A 22,582-nucleotide genomic window follows, 5' to 3' on the forward strand; every position below is an offset into this window, starting at 1 on the left:
TTGACTTCAATGGGGAATCCGCACTACAATAGAGAATGCTGCAATTTTTCTTCTGCTCGCAGAATACGCAATTCGTTCCCGCAAAAAACTGAAAATGCATGCCTTTTAATACCGCGGATCTTCTGCGTGGATGGCAATCACGGATTCTGCAATTAAAATCCATTCATGTGAGACCTCCCTTTTCAGAAACAGTTGAGTGTTTCTCCTCAGCTCTTCTGGATGTACCATGATAGTCTCCGATGGAATACCCCTTTAACCCTTTCCAATTCATTTTTGTATTGAGGATTTCTTAGGGGTCGTGTTGTTTCTACTGTTGTGCAATGGTGCCATCTGCTGGCGAAAGCCAGTAATTACATCATGCGACGCGGGCAGACGAGCATCTAGCAGAATACCGTGAGTACACCCTGTCTGATCTCTTCCGACATCGGCGCTGTAAAGGTTTCAGTTATTATGTTGGAAGACGTCAGACAGTGGAAAGGAAAGGGTTAATCTTGGAGCAAAAATATTCTGCAACTTTACAATCTACTTTGTTTTCCCATTTTTAATTGTTTCAAGATCTCTGCTTGCTTTTGATGAATGGAAATACTCTGTGAAGTCCACAAACCAGCAGCACAAATCTCTCTTATGTCCTGTTAGTTCGTTACAATGTATCAGTGCAGGGAAAATGTATCAGTCTGAAGTCACAGAAGATTGTCTAGACTACAATTGTAGCAATTTGTCAGCTGTGAGAGATATGCTATTAGATCACAGCATGAACCAAGACAGGTGGAGACGTAAAGTGGTAAGGGGAATAAGGTGAGCTTGCACTTCGTTGTTGAAGAAACTCAGAGGGCATCAGTAGGGGGCACTTTTTATGTGGGGTGGAACTAAGGGGGATTCTGTACTTTGGGAGCATCACTGGGAGCACTAAAGGGGCATCGTTGTTGTGGTGTGGGGCACTAAGAAGACATCACTAGGAGAACTTTTTCTGGGTGGGGGCACTAAGGGGGATTTACTGTGTGGGCGCATCACTGAGGGCACTACGGGGGAATTTTACTGTATGGCTACATCAGTACTGTGAGGGTTTGTTCACACCACCTTCAAAGTGTCAGATCCACATCAAATTTCCATTCGGATCCCCACATAGATTTAGCTTCAGTCAGTCGAACAAATTCTCGCATGGACGCCTGACTTGGTTTTGATATGGAAGCCGCGCAATGACATGTCAATTTTTTTTTTCTGCTACGCAAATTTGAGAATCCACTTACAGAAAAATTCACATCGTATGAACTACAGTGCAGATTTTCATAACACTAGATGAATTCATGAATGGGTGAGTGAGTGCTGCCTCTGATTGGCTAAGGGCTGGGACCAATCAGAGGCAGCCAATTCAGCAGGCGGGGATTTTAAATCCCCGCCTGCTGAATACTACAGAAAGCAGTTCAGGAGAAGAGCCAGCTGGACGTGGCTGATCCCCGGCGGCTGCAAAAAGGTGAGTATGTATTTTTTACACTTTTTTTGGATGGTTTTTAGGGAAGGGCTTATATTTGAAGCCCTTCCCCGAAAATTACTACAGCGCTTGCCGACAGCCCATTTCTTTCAATGGAGCCGGCTGTATTGTCCCACTTTTCATTTTTTGAATGTTGGCAGGTGTGCATTCAGAGGTATGGGAAAGTTTAGTGAAAGATTTAGCAAGAGCACTAATTGGCTAATTGCGTCCCGAGACATATATATATATATATATAGTAGAAAATTGCTAACAATATACATTTTTCTTACACGTTTGGCAGCAAGTTCGGTATGATTTCAACACTAAATGCGGCTTGACCTTTGAAGACTTCTTTAGGAACTTCCTTCATGGTAGCCTGGTGTATGTAGAAGGCCACTATGCCACCGCTCTCCTTGGACACCTCATTGCTGCCTTTAGTCAGGCCATGTACCACCCAAGTATAGCTGTCATATTCTGAGGGGTCTGTGACGCTGCATCTCTTCAGATCTTCCATCCGAATGCAAAGGTAGCAGTTGCGGAAGTCCATGTCGAGGTCACACTCTTTAATGATCTCAGAAGACAGTTTGAAGGATCCTTCCAACCCCTTCGCTTCTTTGCGCCCAGCTTCTGTCTTCCACTTCACAGGAACATCTCTTAAGAGTATTGAGCCACCTTCACCCACAGCTGAGTCTGCCGCTTCCATATTACAAAGGGGCAACCACACTGACTGATATTCTGGAATGTTTCGGTATCGTTTAAGAGGAAGTCGCTTGGCCAAACTGGAGAAGCAGTCAACGGGTCTGGATGTATGTTCCAAGCAAATCTCTATTCCTGGTGCTGGGGAGAAAAGCTGAGGACTAGGGATAGGCAAGCCGCGCTCAAGTACGCTGCACAGCTGGACAGGAAGACAGTCCCCGGGGTGCAGATCGAGGGTTAATTCCATGTAATGTCCACAGGGACTTTGGTCTACAAAACTCATGGGGTCAACGTCTTCAATACCGTCACGTAAGGCCTCCATTGCCTGCTTTGGATTCTCCTGGCTTATTGCTTTGACTGCTTCATGCCAAGCTTTGGAATTAAAGGAAATTATGTCTTTTCGTATTTTGTATCTGAGTCCCGTTTTTTCCCGGTTGGTCCTGTAGGAATAGACCCGGCGTTTCCAAGACAAACTGGTGCCATTTTCAATAGGTGTTGGCTGATTGTCTGGCTGCATAGCGCTATAATCCAGTGACATTGGACTGGACAAGGAGTCTCCGTTGAGTGGGAAAGCAACCTTAATACTTTTATTGCTAGCATCGGCACTAATGATCACTGCCAGCTTTTGCTGCACTTCCTTGTGGAGGGACACTGCCAACTTGAGTGCATGTGCTGTCTTCTCATAGGCTGACTCCTTTTTTACCCGTAGGTCAAAATTGAGACAGATGAAATCCATGTGCTCCGGGGAAATGAATGACGTTGACAAACTTTTCAGATCACTTTGGATCAACCTCTGCACCACAATGTCTATGTAACGTCGAAGAGGAGATGAAGCCCATGTATAGGCATAAAGCTGAAGGGAGTAATGCCCGTTGGCATTTGGTGAGCCTGAGGTGTTGGTGAATGAACGGCCAAGTTGGCTTCTAAATTCTCGAACGGCGTAACAAAGCTCGGGGTGCAAGTCTTCTGTGGCTAGTAGGTCGGTGATCCTGGCATGGTCATGCTTTTCTGCTGCATCTTGCAACTGCTTCCACACTGAAGTCAACATGTTGACTTTATGCTCAGATGAGGGGCTTGGTAATTCGGGAACGTCCAGCAGATGATGAGACAAATAGGCAGAAAAGGGTAAAAGATGCTGAAACTTTGTCCTCAGTTCTTCAATCTTGGGAAAGCTTGGCCCATTCTGGCATCGTACTGGTGTCAGATTGGTGAATTTATCGTTGCTGGTTAGGTAGTCCGCCACCCAGCTGTTGTACATGATCATCAATTCCTCGATCATGCGTTGAGCTGTACGAGATCCTGGCAGACAATCTTCATCTGGCTGTTTGTAATTGCAAGCGTTCTCCAGGCGGGATTTTCGATGGACATTTGAGAAATGCCAGATGATATATAAACACCCTTCTACTGTGCCGAAAGTTGGAGGTTCTCCGCTCCCAACTTCCAGAATGGAATTGGCCTCTTCGTAGGATAACTGGCGCTTAGAACGGATAACAGTGTGACAAAAATATCCATCTACCATTTTGTCAGTGTCTTTCCTCACTGTTACAAAGAGGGATATAGTCAACCGGTCCTTATTAGGCTTCAGGCTGCACAGATCCGAAGACAACTTTGGTGGCAGCATGTGGACCGCATCATGGATGGGGGAGTAGAAGGTGACTCCACGTCTTCTGGCTTCATTGTCTAAGGCACCTCCTTGGGGAATCACAGCAGTCAGGTCGGTGATATGGACACCAATCTCATAGCAGTCGCCTAAGTCTTGTACAGAGATGGCATCATCCAAGTCTTGGGCATTTGCGGGATCCACAGTGAAGGTAAGAATGCCTCTGAAATCCTTTCTGCCTTTGTCTATGGTGGGGGTAGAGATTTTTTTAATTTCATTCATGACCTCCTTAGGGTATTCACTGCTATCCTCAATACCATGCTCCAAGTTTAAGATGCTCATTCCTTCTTCGACACTTAGCACAGGGGGTATAATGCGATTGATGATGCCCATGGGGAAGTAAAAGCCATCTCGCCAACAGACCACCTCCACCAGGAACAATTGGTCCCGCCTTCTTTCTTCAGATAGCTTCACCACACGTTCTGTAATGATCCGTCTTCCTTTAAATTTACGGATTGGGATACAGTCTGGTCTATCTTTAAAAGATGGACAAAATATCTTGGTGACTGAGCGGCTGATAGGAGTCATAATACAACGATCCCTAGGGTCCATAAAACATATGAAGCGTCGATTCTCTTCTCCGGCCTCTAAGACGCCAACCACTTTTCCTGTGACGTGATTGGTTTGTGATAACAGCTGGACAACAACTTTGTCCCCAGAAAATCCCAGACCACAGTTGACGCGTCCATTCACGGGAATGCGACGGGGCGGACGCTCTTCGAGGGTGATGGCGTAGCCACGGTCAAAGTATTCCTTGATCAGTTGGCACTTTTTGTAGGTATTGGGTTGCAACTTGAGGTACTTCTCCAGGATATGTGTATCAAAGTCAGTATATCTCTCTCTAGATTGTGAAGTACTGGATTTTGGCTCAACTTGCAGCAATCCTTCCTCTGTCACTGTCACGACGGTCTCCTTTTTGCTATCTAGTAATTCTTGAAGAATGGCGTCTTCAGCGTTGATGTCTAAGTCAGATGCCCAAGACTCACTGTCTTCTTCGGCATCACCTTCTCCCTGCTGTTGCTTCCAGGCTTGCAGTTCACAGACGACCTGTTTTATCTCTTCCACGTTAAGGTCAGTTGGCACGGCGCTGCCCGCCTTCACACACTCCCGCAAATAGTTCCTCCAAATACGGCTGCATCCACCGAAAGAACACAATGCCACCACATCTCCAACTACTATGACCTGGGCACGAGCGCGTGTCAGGATGGTGTTCAGGACTCGAGGATCGCAGAAGAAGTCTAAGCTGAAGGTGGACAAGGATGGAGGATGAACAGGCAGGCTGTCCACGGACCGAACAGTGCTGAGAATGATGACAAAGTACTCGCAGCCTGCCAAGGAAAATTACAAACATGATGAGTAACTTGAAAGGAGAATATAATAATAAATGATAATATAACATGAGTGATAAATCTCAGAAGCCAGAGGTTGGGCAATTGGGCAGTCGTATGACAGAGTGCTACTGGGGCTCTGGATTCAAATCTGAATATGGAGTTTACATGTTCACCCCAAGTGCTTATATGGCTTCCAATAAAATTGTTTCTAAGCTTTAACAAAGGCTATAGTAGAGAATGGTGAGCCTAATAGGGATTGAATAACTTGAATTTTTTGATTTTAGGGAGGACGAACCAATGATGTTGTCATAGTTTGTTACGGTGACATTAGACAGCCTTATTTTGCGCAACTCTTGACGAATCAGCTTCACCTAAAAAGTAAAAGAAAGTATAAGAAACAGAGAAGAAACTTCTACGTGCAATACTGCTCTATGCGTACCAGAATATATCTACTAAAATATTGCTGCTATGTGCAAGAATATAAATACTATAATACGGTCTCCTATGTACAAGAATATAACTACTATAATACCGCCCCCTATGTACAATAATATAACTACTATAATACTGCCCCCTATGTACAAGAATATATCTACTATAATACTGCCCCCTATGTACAAGAATATAACTACTATAATACTGCCCCTCATGTACAAGAATATAACTACTATAATACTGCCCCCCATGTACAAGAATATAACTACTATAATACTGCTCCCCATGTATAAGTATATAACTACTATAATACTGCCCCCTATGTACAAGAATATATCTACTATAATACTGCCCCCTATGTACAAGAATATAACTACTATAATACTGCTCCTCATGTACAAGAATATAACTACTATAATACTGCCCCCTATGTACAATAATATAACTACTATAATACTGCCCCTCATGTACAAGAATATAACTACTATAATACTGCCCCCCATGTACAAGAATATAACTACTATAATACTGCTCCCCATGTATAAGTATATAACTACTATAATACTGCCCCCTATGTACAAGAATATAACTACTATTATACTGCCTCCTATGTACAAGAATATAACTACTATAATACTGCCCCTATGTACAAGAATATAACTACTATAATACTGCCCCCTATGTACAAGAATATAACTACTATAATACTGCCCCTATGTACAAGAATATAACTACTATAATACTGCCCCCTATGTACAAGAATATAACTACTATAATACTGCCCCTATGTACAAGAATATAACTGCTATAATATTGCCCCCTATGTACAAGAATATAACTACTATAATACTGCCCCTATGTACAAGAATATAACTACTATAATACTGCCCCCCATGTACAAGAATATAACTACTATAATACTGCCCCCTATGTATAAGAATATAACTACTATAATACTCCCCCTATGTACAACAATATGACTACTATAATACTGCCCCCTATGTACAAGAATATAACTACTATAATACTGCCTCCTATGTACAAGAATATAACTACTATAATACTGCCCCCTATTACAAGAATATATTTACTATAATACTGCCTCCTATGTTCAAGAATATAACTACTATCATACTGCCCCCTATTACAAGAATATAACTACTATAATACTGCTCCTATGTACAAGAATATAACTACTATAATACTGCCTCCTATGTACAAGAATATAACTACTATAATACTGCCCCCATGTACAAGAATATAACTACTATAATACTGCCTCCTATGTACAAGAATATATTTACTATAATACTGCTCCCTATGTACAAGAATATAACTACTATAATACTGCCTCCTATGTACAAGAATATAACTACTATAATACTGTCCTCTATGTACAAGAATATAACTACTATAATACTGCCTCCTATGTACAAGGATATAACTACTATAATACTGCCCCCTATGTAGTAGTATATAACTACTATAATACTGCTCCCTATGTACAAGAATATAACTACTATAATACTGCCCCCTATGTACAAGAATATAACTACTATAATACTGCTCCCTATGTACAAGAATATAACTACTATAATACTGCCCCCTATGTACAAGAATATAACTACTATAATACTGCCCCCTATGTACAAGGATATAACTACTATAATACTGCCCCCTATGTACAAGAATATAACTACTATAATACTGCCCCCTATGTACAAGGATATAGCTACTATAATACTGCTCCTATGTACAAGAATAGAACTATAACTGTGCACCTTACCTGACTTCCATGAGACACCACACATATTTTACTTCTGTCCACCTTCCCCCACTGTTCCGGCCACCGTTGGAGAATATCTTTGACAACCTCTATGACTTGCAACATTTCTGATTCATTCACCCATGAATTTCCTAGAGGAGAACAAGAGCCGTGACAATGGAAGAGTCCCAGCGCGTGGCTCCCACGTGGAGGTGGCATTGGTTTTTCTGCACAAGCCTCAATAGCGTTGCTGCGTGCGACGTAGAAACATTGTGATACGAAGGAGATGATGTCGGGGACGGAGCGGTAGTTTTGGTGGAAGATTATACGCCCACTTTGGGCCGCGGGACAGTCTTTGCTTTGGTAATGGGAGAAGAGGCGGGTGAGTAGGGTGTACTCCTCATCAGCTCTGCTGTTAAAGAACCGTGGAGTCTCCTGCATGTGGTCTCCAGCCACGACTATACGTGTGTGATGGTTTGCCAGTGCCAGTGGGATCAATGCCTCACTCTCCAACATTTGTGCTGCCTCATCCAGTAGGATATGGCTGAAGTAACCCCGCGGCACGGCCAGATACTGGGATGTTACTGCCGTGGTTACGACAATGCTATATTTATCGAGTAAGGCCCGCGGGGGGATAACAAAGGCCGAGTTATCAGAGTTGAGAGGGCAGTACTGAAGTGTGGTGGGGTGTGTCCTGTTTGTTGGACTATACCAAGTTTTCACTCTGAGGGGTGTTGCTTCTGGGTGGCCGGTCTCAACATATGGATGAAAGTGTTCCTGAATATACAGGTCAGCGGCACTACGGAGAAAAGCAAAAGAGAGTATATGAATGCGCGGGCCTAGTCAGCTTCAGTTAACTTAGCAGAAACATTTCCTTTCCAAAAGTGAACTCCCCCTTTAAGCACTAGGACCCAGAAGAAGAAGTCAATGGAAGTATCTACCCCGATCAGGAGGCTGGAATCGGCACATGTGATGGGGCGGAGCTACGCGATGACACGTACAAGGGGGCGGAGCCAGAGCGCCGCTGCAGCCGAGCCGAAGGGAAAAGACCCATCTGCGCAAGCGCGTCTAATCGGGCGATTAGACGCTGAAATTAGACGGCACCATGGCGACGGGGACGCCAGCAACGGAGCAGGTAAGTGAATAACTTCTGTATGGCTCATATTTAATGCACGATGTATATTACAAAGTGCATTAATATGGCCCTACAGAAGTGCTTAACCCCACTTGCTATCGCGGGACAACCCCTTTAAAGAACATCACTTTAAAACAACCCTCCAGCCCCAATTTGGAAGTCCCGACCCTCCAATCCAGACACTCTTCCTTTGTGCCATTATCCCCGGGTTCACCGATTCCTCGGCCCTTCTTCAGTCTCCAAGATTCCCGCACTGGCTCTCTGACTACCGGATGCACACTAAGTACTGGTGGCCCAGCAGTAGTCTTAGACATCCCCCTACTCTGATTGGCCAGCACTGCCTTCGTGAGCAGTGCTAGTTAATCGGCGCAGTGTGAAATCTATGAGACCACTGATGCATAGTGAGCGTCGGGTACTGCGAGGAGTGGTGCCACCATCATGGAACACCAAAGAGGGTTCATGGGCACCACCGAATGCAGGGGACATTGGCACATGGGGAGAGTGGCACTTAATATGATCGCCTCTTCCGATCCTGGGATGAATTTTGTCCACAGAACCAAAGGGTTATCTGGTTTTTCATGAGCATCCAGGAGGGACAACAGAGGGGCGACACAATGCTGGGGTCTTAAATAGATGCTCAAGTATTGTTTCATGAGGACTACACGTATGTACGCGGTCCCTGGTGCGGATGGTCCTGGTACCTGTTGTTATGGGTGCAGATCAGCACTCGGGTGTGAGGTTGTCGGATCACCTGCAGAGCCGCGTGGGCTAGAGTTGATGTTTTCCCGGTACCGAATGGTCCATATATAAGGAGAGGGGCTACCGGCTCTTTCCCTGTCACTGATCCAGCAATGTAAGAGATGGCCAGCCGCTGCTTCTGGTTGCCCCATGATATGTGGTCCTTGCAGACCGGCGGACGGGACTTGTCCAGGTCTGGGAATAATAACTTCTCATCCATCAGGCGGTCAACTGCTTCATGGCAGATGCAGAACGGCAGACGATCGATCTGGAACTGAACCTCTAGCTGGGCGGAGACGTTCTCCTGGAGGGTCAGCTCTCTGCAGCACCTCTCTGTTATTGTCAGTAGAACGCTGCCCTCCAACTCAACGCTGCGGTCCAAGGGGACTTCATAGACTCTGTCATTGTGCCGAGGGCAAGGGGCAACGAGGGCAGTGGCCACAGATCTCTGCAGTAAATACCCTTCTTCAGTATCTTGCGTCATCCCAGCGGGTAAAGGAACCTCTGCGAAGAGCTCGCCGGGGGGAGCGCACGTCATTCCACTCAGAGAATTCACCATCTTCTTAAAGGTGACCGCCGCCTTTAAGTTTAACCTAAGAAGAATGACATTATTAAAAGAGCTGATCCAGATGAGCCGCCTACAGAAACAGCATCAACACGCTGCTCATCCTGAGCTCCCTTGTTCACTAACCCCTTAATCCAAAGCCATTTTTCATTGTCACTTTTGACCCTTGAGCCCACCCTAGTGGCCAAGGGTATATATGTACATCCAAGATCACGAAGGAGTTATTATAACACTGTGGAGGGGTATGCAGTACAACAATGTAACATTCCACACAGACCCTACGGACCCTTTAATTGCTGCCATTAGTAGTTTTTACTTTACTTACAATCCAAACGGAGCTCCATTTTTATCTGATACAGAACTCGAAACCCCCTGCATAGATATAGAGTTACAGTATACAGATATATACAGACAACGCTAGGAGGAGCACGCTGCATACAGATATATACAGCCACCACTAGGGGGAGCTCACTACATACAGATATATACAGCCACCTGCATAGATATAGAGTTACAGTATACAGATATATACAATTGCTCTGAGAAGGAACTAACTATGTATGTATACAGATTTATACAGCCACCAGTAGTGGAACTCACTGCATACAGATATATACAGTCACCACTAGGGCAAGCTCACTGCATATATATATATATGTAGTGAGCTCCCCCTAGTGGTGGCTGTATATATCTGTATGTAGTGAGCTCCCCCTAGTGGTGGCTGTATATATCTGTATGTAATGAGCTCCCCCTAGTGGTGGCAGTATATATCTGTATGTAGTGAGCTCCCCCTAGTGGTGGCTGTATATATCTGTATGTAGTGAGCTCCCCCTAGTGGTGGCTGTATATATCTGTATGTAGTGAGCTCCCCCTAGTGCTGGCTGCATATATCTGTATGTAGTGAGCTCCCTCTAGTGGTGGCTGTATATATCTGTATGTAGTGAGCTCCCCCTAGTGGTGGCTGTATATATCTGTATGTAGTGAGCTCCCCCTAGTGCTGGCTGCATATATCTGTATGTAGTGAGCTCCCTCTAGTGGTGGCTGTATATATCTGTATGTAGTGAGCTCCCTCTAGTGGTGGCTGTATATATCTGTATGTAGTGAGCTCCCCCTAGTGGTGGCAGTATATATCTGTATGTAGTGAGCTCCCCCTAGTGGTGGCTGTATATATCTGTATGTAGTGAGCTCCCCCTAGTGGTGGCTGTATATATCTGTATGTAGTGAGCTCCCCCTAGTGGTGGCTTTACAGTAAGTTCCTCCTAGTGGTGGATGCATAAATCTGTATACATACAGTCGGTTTCTTCTAGTAGTGACTTTATATATATGTATACTGTGAGCTCCCCCTAGTGGTGGCTGTATATATCTGTATGTAGTGAGCTCCCCCTAGTGGTGGCTGTATATATCTGTATGTAGTGAGCTCCCCCTAGTGGTGGCTGTATATATCTGTATGTAGTGAGCTCCCCCTAGTGGTGGCTTTACAGTAAGTTCCTCCTAGTGGTGGATGCATAAATCTGTATACATACAGTCGGTTTCTTCTAGTAGTGACTTTATATATATGTATACTGTGAGCTCCCCCTAGTGGTGGCTGTATATATCTGTATGTAGTGAGCTCCCCCTAGTGGTGGCTGTATATATCTGTATACAGCGTGCTCCTCCTAGCGTTGTCTGTATATATCTGTATACAGTAAGTTCCTCCTAGTGGTGGATGCATAAATCTGTATACATACAGTCAGTTTCTTCTAGTAGTGACTTTATATATATGTATACTGTGAGCTCACCCTATGGTGACTGTATATATCTGTATACATAGTCAGTTTCGTGTAGTAGTGACTTTATATATATTATACAAACGACTGGGCATCTCTGGTTTAGAGGCTCAAATCATGGGAACAGGGCGCATCCTGGGGTGGAAAGGAGTTAATAAAGGGTTCTTGCCATTGATGGAGCCTTCGTGCAGCATCTCTCACCTGGATATCACCTGCTCTCTTGCTGCTTCTTCTTGGAGAAGACTAACGTGCATCATCTGCCGGTAGTTGTCCACAGTCAGGGGCTTCCTATTAACGCTGGTTGGGACATAAAATGGATTCATGGAGGGAGGTTTGTACGTGTCTAAGAGCTTCTTCTCCTGTAGCGGCCTTTCCGTGCATGGGATGCATAATAACTTGCCTGGGTACCACCGTTCTGAAGACGACAGAGGTCCTCCATGTTGACCTAAGACTTTATCCTGTTGGTTTAAGGTTTCTTCTTGACCACCGACCTGCATAATGATCTTCTGAAGCAAAACTGGCCGAATTCCAAAATCTAGAGTCAACCATTGGTCGAAAACTCCAAAGACTGAGCATTTGACGTGTACAGACAGTTTATATTGTGTACGAGACCCTTTAACCAGGAAGCAAGATCCTCCGGCATAATGACAGAGTTTTTGGTGACCGGTCGCATCCAAAGAGAAGATAGCCCCAGGATCCGTCTTTAACAAGGCGACATGGAGAAGTGGCATCTACAGAAATAAAGGGTAATGCTTTAGGACTGGCACTAATACCATAAATCAGTTCTTCACTATAGACTACAATGGCACATAGTGGCCACCTTCCAACAGGTGGCGCTGTAGAGACATTATACCATCTCCAATTTGCATAGCAAATTTCCCAGGGGAGCATTGCATGGCCTATAAGTCTCCTCACATCTACTTGACGCTCTCTGCAAGGAGGGACAGTACTTCTCTTGTTTTTGAAGAACCCTATAGGCTGCCTGATCACAGTAATGGCTGCTAACAGTAGATACCTTGGAATGTAGGGTGAAGTCCCAGGTCCTTTGCACAAGCTTCTCCTTGGAATGGATTCTCAGAGGATGGTTACATGTTATTTTAACACCTTCAACTTCTTCTGAAAGCTGTAATGAGGGGAGTAGAAAGACCTTTAGATCAGCCTCTAGGAGAGCAAATCACAGCACAAAGTGAGAAATAACCCCTGAACCTACTGAAATGAGTCAATCACTCACTACAACGTGTCAATAAAGTTGGTTCTGTTTTTTGACACACAACACTTATCGGTGTGTAATGTGTATATTACCGTATAGACCATATGTGACTCACCACTTCTATTTCACTGCTGCAAAGCTGATACTCCTGAACAAGACGGTCCTGGTAAGACAGGAGACCTTCTTCCTCTACCAACTGCTTATTTCGCCTGGTGACTTTGGCCCGAAGAATCCACTCCTGTAACTCCTCCTGGCAGTGAGCTTTTGGACAAGCATTTCCATATATGCACTGCAAAGGGCTTAGCATAAAGACAAATAAAACCACAATCCCATTAGAAATCACTGAATATGTTTCTAACAGGAAATAACAATGAATGCTCAGTTTAAGGCACAATAATGGGGTCTGACAATACGCCTTAAGGCCCATTTACACCAGCCGATGATCGCTTTAAAAAAAAATCGTTAGAAAGCGATCGTTTTAGCGATAATCGTTGCGTCTAAATATGCGCCCATCGTGCACTTTTCATGCACTGCTAGCTGATTGTTAAATTCAGTCCAACCTAAAAATCATCATTCAGCCTTATCAGCAGTTCTCCAGGGGTAGTACTGATAGCATTGTTTCCCGCTGGAGAACAAAGGATCTGAATGCAGACAAGAGCCCTTGGGCTATTAACTGCATTCAGCTAAGGCTTCATTTGCAGACTTAATTGCTCTTAAGTAGCTATTAAAAGTTTATACAAAATGATCGCTCAAAGCCGTCCCTCAAACTGTCGTTTGAGCAATCTTTGAGCGATCATCGGCTCGTGTAAATTGGCCTTCAGACTAAGGGGCAATTTTTACGGTACGATTATCATGCAAAATGCGTTCATAAATAACTAAAGTAAGTGGGGTAGTGTTCACCCCCATTACAGTTCCTCTGTAAATTCAATGGTGACATGCATTTTAAAACCTCGAAACAGATTGTTATTGATTTTCCCAAAACAAGTTTTGTTCTCTTCAAGGGCACCAGAAGAAGAAATAAATCATTTTCCAGGCTGGTTAGTCAAGAAGGCCCAAAGGTGAAGGACATGTTGACTTTCTACCATCATTGAATTTTTAATTATTAGCAAACTGCCTAAATATTAGTTGCTTAAAGCGGTATTCTCATTCAGACTTTTATAGCATATCTACAAATATGCTATAACTGTCTGAAAAGTGTAGATCCCAACTCTGGGACTAACACCTATCTCCTGCTCCGGCCTCACTGGATGTAGTGGCTGGGGGTGGGAAATAGCTGAGTACCTTGTGCTATGCTGTTTTCATAACTCCCAGAGAAGTCAATCAGAATTAGGCAAACAATGTAGCACAAGCTATTCTGTGTCATTAACTTGGAAGCTGTGCAACACTGTTTACAAGCTTAGTTTTTTCCATAAGCCCAGCCACCCAGCAACCGCATTCAGAAGTGCTCCCATTTCCGCCATATTTAGCCAAGATGGTAACAGCACTTAAAGGGAACCTGTCATCACTGAACAGCATCATAAATTGAGTTACCATGCTGTTCGGGGAGGTGACGGGGCATGTATTCTGTATACTCACCCTCTTCTGGTTCCTGCAGTGTGCCCTGGTGAAGTCCGGGTGAGGTCTGAAAATTTGACTCTTTTCAGACCGCTGTGCTCATGGTCTACCATGGACCGATGGTGGTCACTTCAGCGGGGCACACCACGAGAACCAGGAAGCGGGAGATTATAAAAAATACATTCCCCAGCTCCCTGTCTCCAACCTGTGGTTATCTTTTTTCTTCCGGCACCAAAAACCCCTTAGGCCATATTCACATGATGGAATTTTGCCACGGATTTGGATGCGGATTCCATGTCCAAATCAGCGGCCAAGTTCACACAATTTTAGCATTCTATTGAATGCTATGGAAATCCACGCCATAGTTCCTAAAGCGTGGATTTTGAAATTCGTGTTGCCCCATTGACTAAGGCTAAATTTGCATGCAAATATATATGAAGATCCACAGCAGAATTCCAAGTCTCAATCTCGGAGTTCTGCCACGGATTACAGTGTCAGATCAGTGTTAGAAAGATCCGATCAGGAACTGATACATTTATAGCTGTGCGACCTTGGCCTTGCTCTGCTTATTGGCAGGGGGACCAGATTCTAAGAACAGGCCATGAAAGCGACCCTTCAGTTTCAGGATAAAATTCTGTCCCGAGACCCGAGAGGAGGGGAATATATTACTTGCAATTGTTCTTCTTTGCCGCCCTTCCAATCTGATGGTTACGAATGCTGTTTTTTGGCCATCCAATATGGCCAGGTTACATAATTCCAACAGTGCATTAGTAGTGATAGACTACCAATCCAATATACCTGCTCTCTGAATGGCTATGCCTGCTCATGTGATCAGCACTGCCCAATCAGACAGCAGTGCACAGTGTCCATTAAATAGTTAGAAAATTGCTGCAACCATCTTGGACAGCCACAAAAGGCACCTGAAACTGGTGGATAGGACAAGCGTCAGAAAAGAACAACTATAGATAATATACCCCTACCCCCTTCTGTCCCAGGACAGAATTTTGTCCCAAAAGAGGAGGGTTGCTTTAAGACCTGGAAACACCTTTAAAGGGTTTGCCCAGAGACTAGAAATACCTGGTCTAGTGTGGCCGGAACCTCTACTTTCAGCCCATTCAGACACAGGGTCACTTGGCCCTTCCATTTTCTGTAACATCATTGCTGAAGGCTGACTTAAATAAGCAAGCCAGCCCTCTAATTATCATGGCTGATGCAGAGACAGAAAAGGGGACTGACTTGATGATTGAAATTGGCCAAACAGCCAGCACTCTGCTAAGAAGCTACAGGCAATGGAAAGGCCATGCCACATGACCCTGTGTTGAAACCAGGCTGCAAGTAAAAGTTCTGACAACGCTGAGCTGAGTAAGTAGTTTCTCTTCATGGACAACCCCTTTAAAGGAGTTGTACAGGATTAGAAAAACATGGCTTCTTTCTTCCAAAAACAGTGCCCCCTCTGCCCACAGGTTGTGTGTGGTATTGCAGCTATTCACTTCAATCGACCTGAGCTGAAAACCAGAGACAACCCATGGATAGGTGAGGCACCATTTTTGAAGGAAAGCAGATATGTTTTTTCTAATTTTGTACAACCCCTTTAATTTCTACATGTCGGAGGAAATAAAATCTCTAGTAGGAGACTCACCTTTCGCAGAGAGAAAACCGACTTATACCAAGTGGTGGAGTGCGATGATTCCATACCGACAGCGAATCGACCGCCATCATGCGCCCATGTTCCAAAGAAGCACAGTGCGTCTCAAAGCTTTCTTGAGTGTTGGTGCTAATCAGGCATAAACGGCAGTAAAAACCCATATTCAGATCTTGGTTCTCCTTAATCTTACCGCGGGTGAGTCCACAGCTCTGCTCTGCTTTCCAAACTGCAAGCTCAACCTCGCTGTGGGCATTTGGGCATTGCCCGTTTTCCATTCGGCAAAAAAATCCACGAGAACGCTGGCTACACAAGTGGATGTGGTGTGAAGAGGAAGGCAAAGGACGGATAATGTTGCATTGCTTCTTTGTGTCATTGATGATGATGTGAGCAAGAAGTGGCATCGGGCGAGGATGGCACTGGCATAAATCTGTAAGAGTGACCTTTGGTGGACTCTGATAAAAGCATTGCTCACAAATGTCTTGAAATTGACCCCCATATTGACTCAACAAGTCTTTCCAGTTTTTGGGTTCCTGAGTGGCAGTAGTTGGAGATGTCGTTGGGAGTAGCATGGACCTGACTTGGTGTCTTTCAAGATTGTTTATCCTCTCGAAAGTCCAAACAAGGACTTCTTCATTGGTCCAAGCAAATGTACAATTCTGTTGGTGTCTGATGCAGCCCTTTGCGGGTTGATAGTGCCAGCACACGGCATAGCGGGCAGGCATTGGGTAGAGTGGGCGCTGCCTCACTTGATACCAAACATTTTCATTGCTACCTTTCTTGCTTCTTGCAAGGAGTAGCTGAGCAGAACAGTTGTGCTTCAAGGGTTGGTAGCTGTACTTGATTGCTTCCTTCTTGCGGCTGCAGGTGACACAAGCCAAGCGCAATTCCACCTGCTCTAGAAGGTTTGTCAGGCTAGGGGGACCCAGCCCCGAAAACTGTACCATGGCTGCCCCTAGAACAATATCGGAGATTTCACTGGTTGGCAGATCATACATTTACTGATATATAGTGCATGTAATTGAAATATCATGCATCAGTAATCACTACAAACTTAGAACAAAGGGCCCCAAGTGTGTCATTTTGTACCCCAAGTGTTAGCGTGTCATTATCCTGCACCCCAAGTTAACATATCTCAGCACTGGATACCATATATCAGATTTCTGTTACTTTGTGATGGTTTTGCAATCCTTGTCACTTCTACACTATTGTTATTGAACAGTATTATGAGCTCCTATCACCAGGATGTTGTCACTCTTTTCTGCTCTAGTTGTTAGTTACAGTCTCTCCCTCTAATCTACATTGGGTGTCAGTTGCTATCTCTCTCCCCTTGATCTGCTCTGACTGTCCATTGCTGTCTGTCTCCCGTTGATGCTATGGCAGTTGGTGGCAGTCTCTTTCCCTCTGATCTGCTCTGGATGTCAGTCATCGTCTCAACCTCTGATCTCCTTTGGCTGTTGGTTGAAGTCTCTTTCTCACTCTGATGCTATGTCAGTTGCAGTCTCTTTAGGCTCTGGCTGTCAGTTGCAGTCTCTCCTGAGGCTCTGCTTGTTGGTTACAGCCTCTCTCTCCCTCTGATCTGCTTTGGCTGTTTGTTGCAGTCTCTCCCATCCTCTGATCTGCTCTGGCTGTCCGCTGCAGTCTCTCTTCCCCTCTGATACTCTGGCTGCTAGTTGCTGTCTTACCTGATACTCTGTATGTCAGTTGCTGTCTCACCTGATGCTCTGTATGTCAGTTGCTGTCTCACCTGATGCTCTGTAAGTCGGTTGCAGTCTCTCTCACCCTCTGATCTGCTCTGTAACTCTGTTGCAGCCTCTCTCCCCCTATGATCTGCTTTGGCTGTTGGATGCAGTCTCTCTTCGCCTCTGATCTGCTCTGCATGTTGGTTACAGTCTCTCTCACTCTCTGACCTGCTTTGACTGTCGGTTGCAGTCTCTCTCACCCTCTGACCTGCTGTGGTTTGCGGTTGCAGTCTCTTTCTTCCTCTGATCTGCTCTGTATGTCAGGTGCAGTCCCTCTTACCCCCTGATCTGCTGTAGTTCTCAGTTGCAGTCTCTCTCTTTCTCTGCTGTGGTTCTCAGTTGCAGTCTCTCTCACCCTCTGATCTGCTGTAGTTCTCAGTTGCAGTCTCTCTCTTTCTCTGATCTGCTGTGGTTCTCAGTTGCAGTCTCTCTCACCCTCTGATCTGCTGTGGTTGTCGGTTGCAGTCTGTCTCTCCTTCTGATCTGCTCTTGCTGTCGGTTGCAGTCTCTCTCTCCTTCTGATCTGCTCTGTATGTCAGCTGCAGTCTCTCTTACCCTCTGATCTGCTGTGGTTCTCAGTTGCAGTCTCTCTCACCCTCTGATCTGCTGTGGTTCTCAGTTGCAGTCTCTCTCACCCTCTGATCTGCTGTGGTTCTCAGTTGCAGTCTCTCTCACCCTCTGATCTGCTGTGGTTCTCAGTTGCAGTCTCTCTCACCCTCTGATCTGTTGTGGTTGTCGGTTTTAGTCTCTCTCACCCTCTGATCTGCTGTGGTTGTCGGTTGTAGTCTCTCTCACCCTCTGATCTGCTGTGGTTGTCGGTTGTAGTCTCTCTCACCCTCTGATCTGCTGTGGTTGTCGGTTGTAGTCTCTCTCACCCTCTGATCTGCTGTGGTTCTCGGTTGCAGTCTCTCTCTCCGTCTGATCTGCTGTGGTTGCCGGTTGCAGTCTCTCTCCCTCAGACCGGCTGTGGTTCTCTGTTTTGTTTTCCCATCAGCAGTTGATGAGTTTCCCTTCTTTAGTTTCGTTTCTTCCCTCTTCTCGTCACTGTTGCTCCGCCTGAGTCTGGTGACTAACAGCACAATGTGATGCTGGGAGGAGTGAGAGACAGTCATGGACAGGTTGTGCTTGTCTTTGTGGGTAAGAGGTTGAGAATGGATTCATGCCAACCGGGATGATCAAAAGTGTGGGGAGAGGGGAGCGCGGATAGAAACACAGAAGAACATGGCAGAAAAAGACCACAAGCTCCGTCCAGCCTGAATTATTTTAATTATTCCTCTTCTTTTCTTAGGACAGATATATGATTATCCCCGGCAGGTTTACATTTACTTAGTGGTGATTTTACAACTACGGTACATTTTCTGGAAGTTTGTTCTAAGCATCTACTACTCTTGTAATAAAATAGTATTTCCTGATGTCACTTCTGATCCTCTCTCCAACTAATTTCAGACTAGGTTCCTTTATTGTGTTTAATAAGCTCAAGTGTAGTGGATGAAGAAGGGGCACCGATGTAAGGATAGGTGAGAGCTCATGTAATAAGAAGGACTAGGGTGGACCGATGTAAGGATAGGTGAGAGCTCATGTAATAAGAGGGACTAGGGTGGACCGATGTAAGGATAGGTGAGAGCTCATGTAATAAGAGGGACTAGGGTGGACCGATGTAAGGATAGGTGAGAGCTCATGTAATAGGAGGGACCAGGGTGGACCGATGTAAGGATAGGTGAGAGCTCATGTAATAAAGAGGGACTAGGGTGGACCGATGTAAGGATAGGTGAGAGCTCATGTAATAAGAGGGACTAGGGTGGACCGATGTAAGGATAGGTGAGAGCTCATGTAATAGGAGGGACCAGGGTGGACCGATGTAAGGATAGGTGAGAGCTCATGTAATAAAGAGGGACTAGGGTGGACCGATGTAAGGATAGGTGAGAGCTCATGTAATAAGAGGGACTAGGGTGGACCGATGTAAGGATAGGTAAGAGAAATATTGGTTGGGAAATATTGCGAAATGAGATTCTGAAAGCACAATCTTTAACAATCCCTAAAAGAAGGAAGAATGGGAAGCATTTATAGAAACCAGGATGGATGAACACAGAACTTGCAGACATGTTAAAAAGGAAGAAAAATATGTTTATCAAATGGAAAGAAGGGGAATATCTAAAGAAGAATATAATGCAATCTGCAGAAACTGTAGGGCAAGTGTCTGAAAAGGTAACGCTGATAATGAATTGAGGCTTGTAACAGAGGCCAAAAGCAATAAAAAGGATTTTTGGGGTATGTCAAAAACAAAAGAAAAGTCAAAGATGTTGTAGGATGTTTGCAGGATGAAAATGGTATATTAGTTAAGAATGATGAAGGCCGAACTTTTAAATTCCTATTTTGTATGTGTTTTCTCTCAGAAAGTAAATGTAACATCAGCTAATCTTCCCTTTGCTATTGGGGGAATAAAAGAATGCAGACTATCTATAAGCAAAGACATGGAAAGGGAACACTTCGCTAACTTACATGAATTCAGGTCTCCAGATCTAGATGAATTACTTCCTAAAATACTAAGAGAAGCAGCAGAGGTAAGCAGCATTGCTGAACCACTCGCCATAATTTTTGATAATTCCTGGAGAACAGGAGAAGTCCCGGAAGATTGGAAAAGGACAAATGTTGTCCCTATCTTCTAAAACAGGGAGAAGTAGGATCCAGGAAACTACAGGCCGGTGAGCCTGACTTCTATACCAGGAATGATCTTTGAACAAATTAATAAACAGCATGTATGCCATTACTTGGATGAAAATGGAGTAATTAACCAGAGCCAGCATGGGTTTGTAACAAACAAGTCATGTCAGACTAATCTAATTTCCTTCTATGACAAAAGCCACAAGAGGTGGTGAGTTCTCCTTCAATGTAAGTCTTCAAACAGAGACTGGACAGACATCTGTCTGGGATGATTTAGTCAATCCTGCACTGAGCAGGGGGTTGGACCCGACGACCCTGGCGGTCCCTTTCAACTCTAACATTCTATGATTCTATGAGAGCTCAGATGTAATAAGGGTGAATAGGGGGGCCAATATAATGCCAGTTGAGAGCTCAAGAGTAATAGGGGGCACCAATGTGATGATATTTGAGAGCTCATGTAATAAGAGAGACTAAGTGGACCAATGAAATGATAGGTAACAGATCAGGTGTAATAAGGGGGAATAGGGAGCACCGATGTAATGATAGGTGAGAGCTCCGGTGTAATAAGGAAGAATATAGGGCACCGATGTAATGATAAGTGAGAACTCAGTGTAATAAGAAGGGGGGGGCACTGATATAATGATAGTTGAGAGCTCAGATGTAATAAGGGTGAATAGGGGGCACCGATGTAATGATAGCTGAGAGCTCAGGTGTAATAAGGGGGACTAGGGAGTGTGGCTTGAACATGGAGCTGTGAGGAAACAGCTTGCTGAGCTCTTAGGCCTGGAACAATATACTTAGCTCATAAAGCCTCTCATCTAGACCCCACTCCAAGGCTCAGAGAGAAGGCAAGGTGCCCTAAACGCAGACAGACCCCGGAGGTCACTCCAGTAAAAAAAGACAAAAGGCGTTTCTGAACAATAAGCTCCCACACGTGCCTGCAACCCTGAGTCCAAAGATGGTGCCGGATCAGGGAGCTCAGAGGACGCTGAGCCCCTCCACTCTGCAGCATCCGCAGACCTCAACACCCGAATCACTGGCAGCCGACAGGACTCTCCTCCTGCACACACAAAGAGCCCACAGCCCCAGACTTGGCACAGTGCCGGCCACCACAGCACTCTCCTGCCCACTAGGGAAATTCAGCTGAACCATCAGCTACAGACCGGGGCTCTACGGGGGTCTTAACCCTAGAGAAGCCAGCTGCACTACCCCAGGGATACCCAGAGGGGAATGGGACAGACAAAAAGCCCCTGCACAAGTAAATAAGCACCTCCAGCAGAGTAGCAGGGGGACTAACCCCTGCAGGTCTGAGATAGAGAGAAAGCACAAGTGCTCCCGAAAGACAGCCAGCACAGAGGTACAGTAGAGATCACAGAAATGATACTGCAGCTGTAGAATTGTCCCCCACCTCACAATGTATGGGCTTATACAACATAGCCCCTGCCACATAAGATGCAGCCAGCGACCAATGCAGTTACACAGGCTATCCGGTCAATGGCTCCTCTGACTCCTCCAGCCGAGACGCAGGGGCTTAGAGGCATTACTCCTGGACCTCCCTACAAAGAGAGATCTAGAACTTGATGTCCAGAGTCGAGTCCACACAGGAGAGGGTCCTGACAGAGCTCAGATCTGGATTGCGGAAGCTCTTCACTCGTATATCTTCCTCTGAGCAAACTTCAGCCTCCATAGACGAGACACTTTTAAAAGCCAAGGAAACATTGGCGATCTAAAAAACTTTAAACAGGTCTATCATCATCCAAATGGAAGACCAAGAAAATAGGGAGAGAAGGAACAATATAAAAATCTGATGGATCCCCGAATCAGTTGCTTCAAAGAACCTTCGCCCATTAGTTATCAAAATCTTCAACCATTTCCTCTCCAGACCTCCTACCATAGAGATCAATATCGACAGGGATATATTGTATATCCTAAAAATTAGACTTCTTTGCAGAGGGTACATTGATTCTGAGGGGCGACTTCAAGATAGCCATTGATCCCCTACTAGATGAGTCCCGTGGGACTTGCCATTTGTTGTCCTCCTATGAAATACTTACTCCGCACATATCAATTGATTGTTGTCTGGTGAACGCTAAACATATCAGCTAGGGATTACATATTTTATTTACCCTTTCACGATGTATTCTCATGAATAGACTACTCTTTTGTATGACATTCGGATGTCCCTCTACTACGCTCCTCATCAATAGACGCCAT

General features: G+C 44.9%; 1 protein-coding gene across 5 annotated transcripts in view; it reads right to left on the reverse strand.

Moving 5' to 3' along the window:
- Positions 1 to 18,749, reverse strand: part of HELZ2 (helicase with zinc finger 2) — a 34,701-nt gene extending 15,952 nt beyond the window's left edge. Inside the window, exons 1-9 of one of the 5 annotated variants that reach the window (XM_066587372.1) lie at positions 18,583 to 18,749; positions 15,963 to 16,920; positions 12,885 to 13,068; positions 12,575 to 12,682; positions 11,761 to 12,290; positions 9,192 to 9,821; positions 7,377 to 8,154; positions 5,451 to 5,526; positions 1,759 to 5,152 (exon numbers count right to left, since the gene is read on the reverse strand). In XM_066587372.1, coding sequence (XP_066443469.1) covers positions 1,759 to 5,152; positions 5,451 to 5,526; positions 7,377 to 8,154; positions 9,192 to 9,821; positions 11,761 to 12,290; positions 12,575 to 12,682; positions 12,885 to 13,068; positions 15,963 to 16,912 — 6,650 coding nt within the window. In that variant the 5' untranslated portion in view covers positions 16,913 to 16,920; positions 18,583 to 18,749. Of the gene's footprint in view, positions 1 to 1,758; positions 5,153 to 5,450; positions 5,527 to 7,376; positions 8,155 to 9,191; positions 9,822 to 11,760; positions 12,291 to 12,574; positions 12,683 to 12,884; positions 13,069 to 15,962; positions 16,921 to 18,062; positions 18,214 to 18,462 lie in introns of those variants that run through there. The other 4 variants (XM_066587374.1, XM_066587371.1, XM_066587376.1 and 1 more) reach the window with 4 other exon arrangements.
- Positions 18,750 to 22,582: the final 3,833 nt, after the last annotated feature.

The sequence above is a fragment of the Eleutherodactylus coqui genome, chromosome 13 (genome assembly GCF_035609145.1).
Source record: "Eleutherodactylus coqui strain aEleCoq1 chromosome 13, aEleCoq1.hap1, whole genome shotgun sequence".
Classification (NCBI taxonomy): domain Eukaryota; kingdom Metazoa; phylum Chordata; class Amphibia; order Anura; family Eleutherodactylidae; genus Eleutherodactylus; species Eleutherodactylus coqui.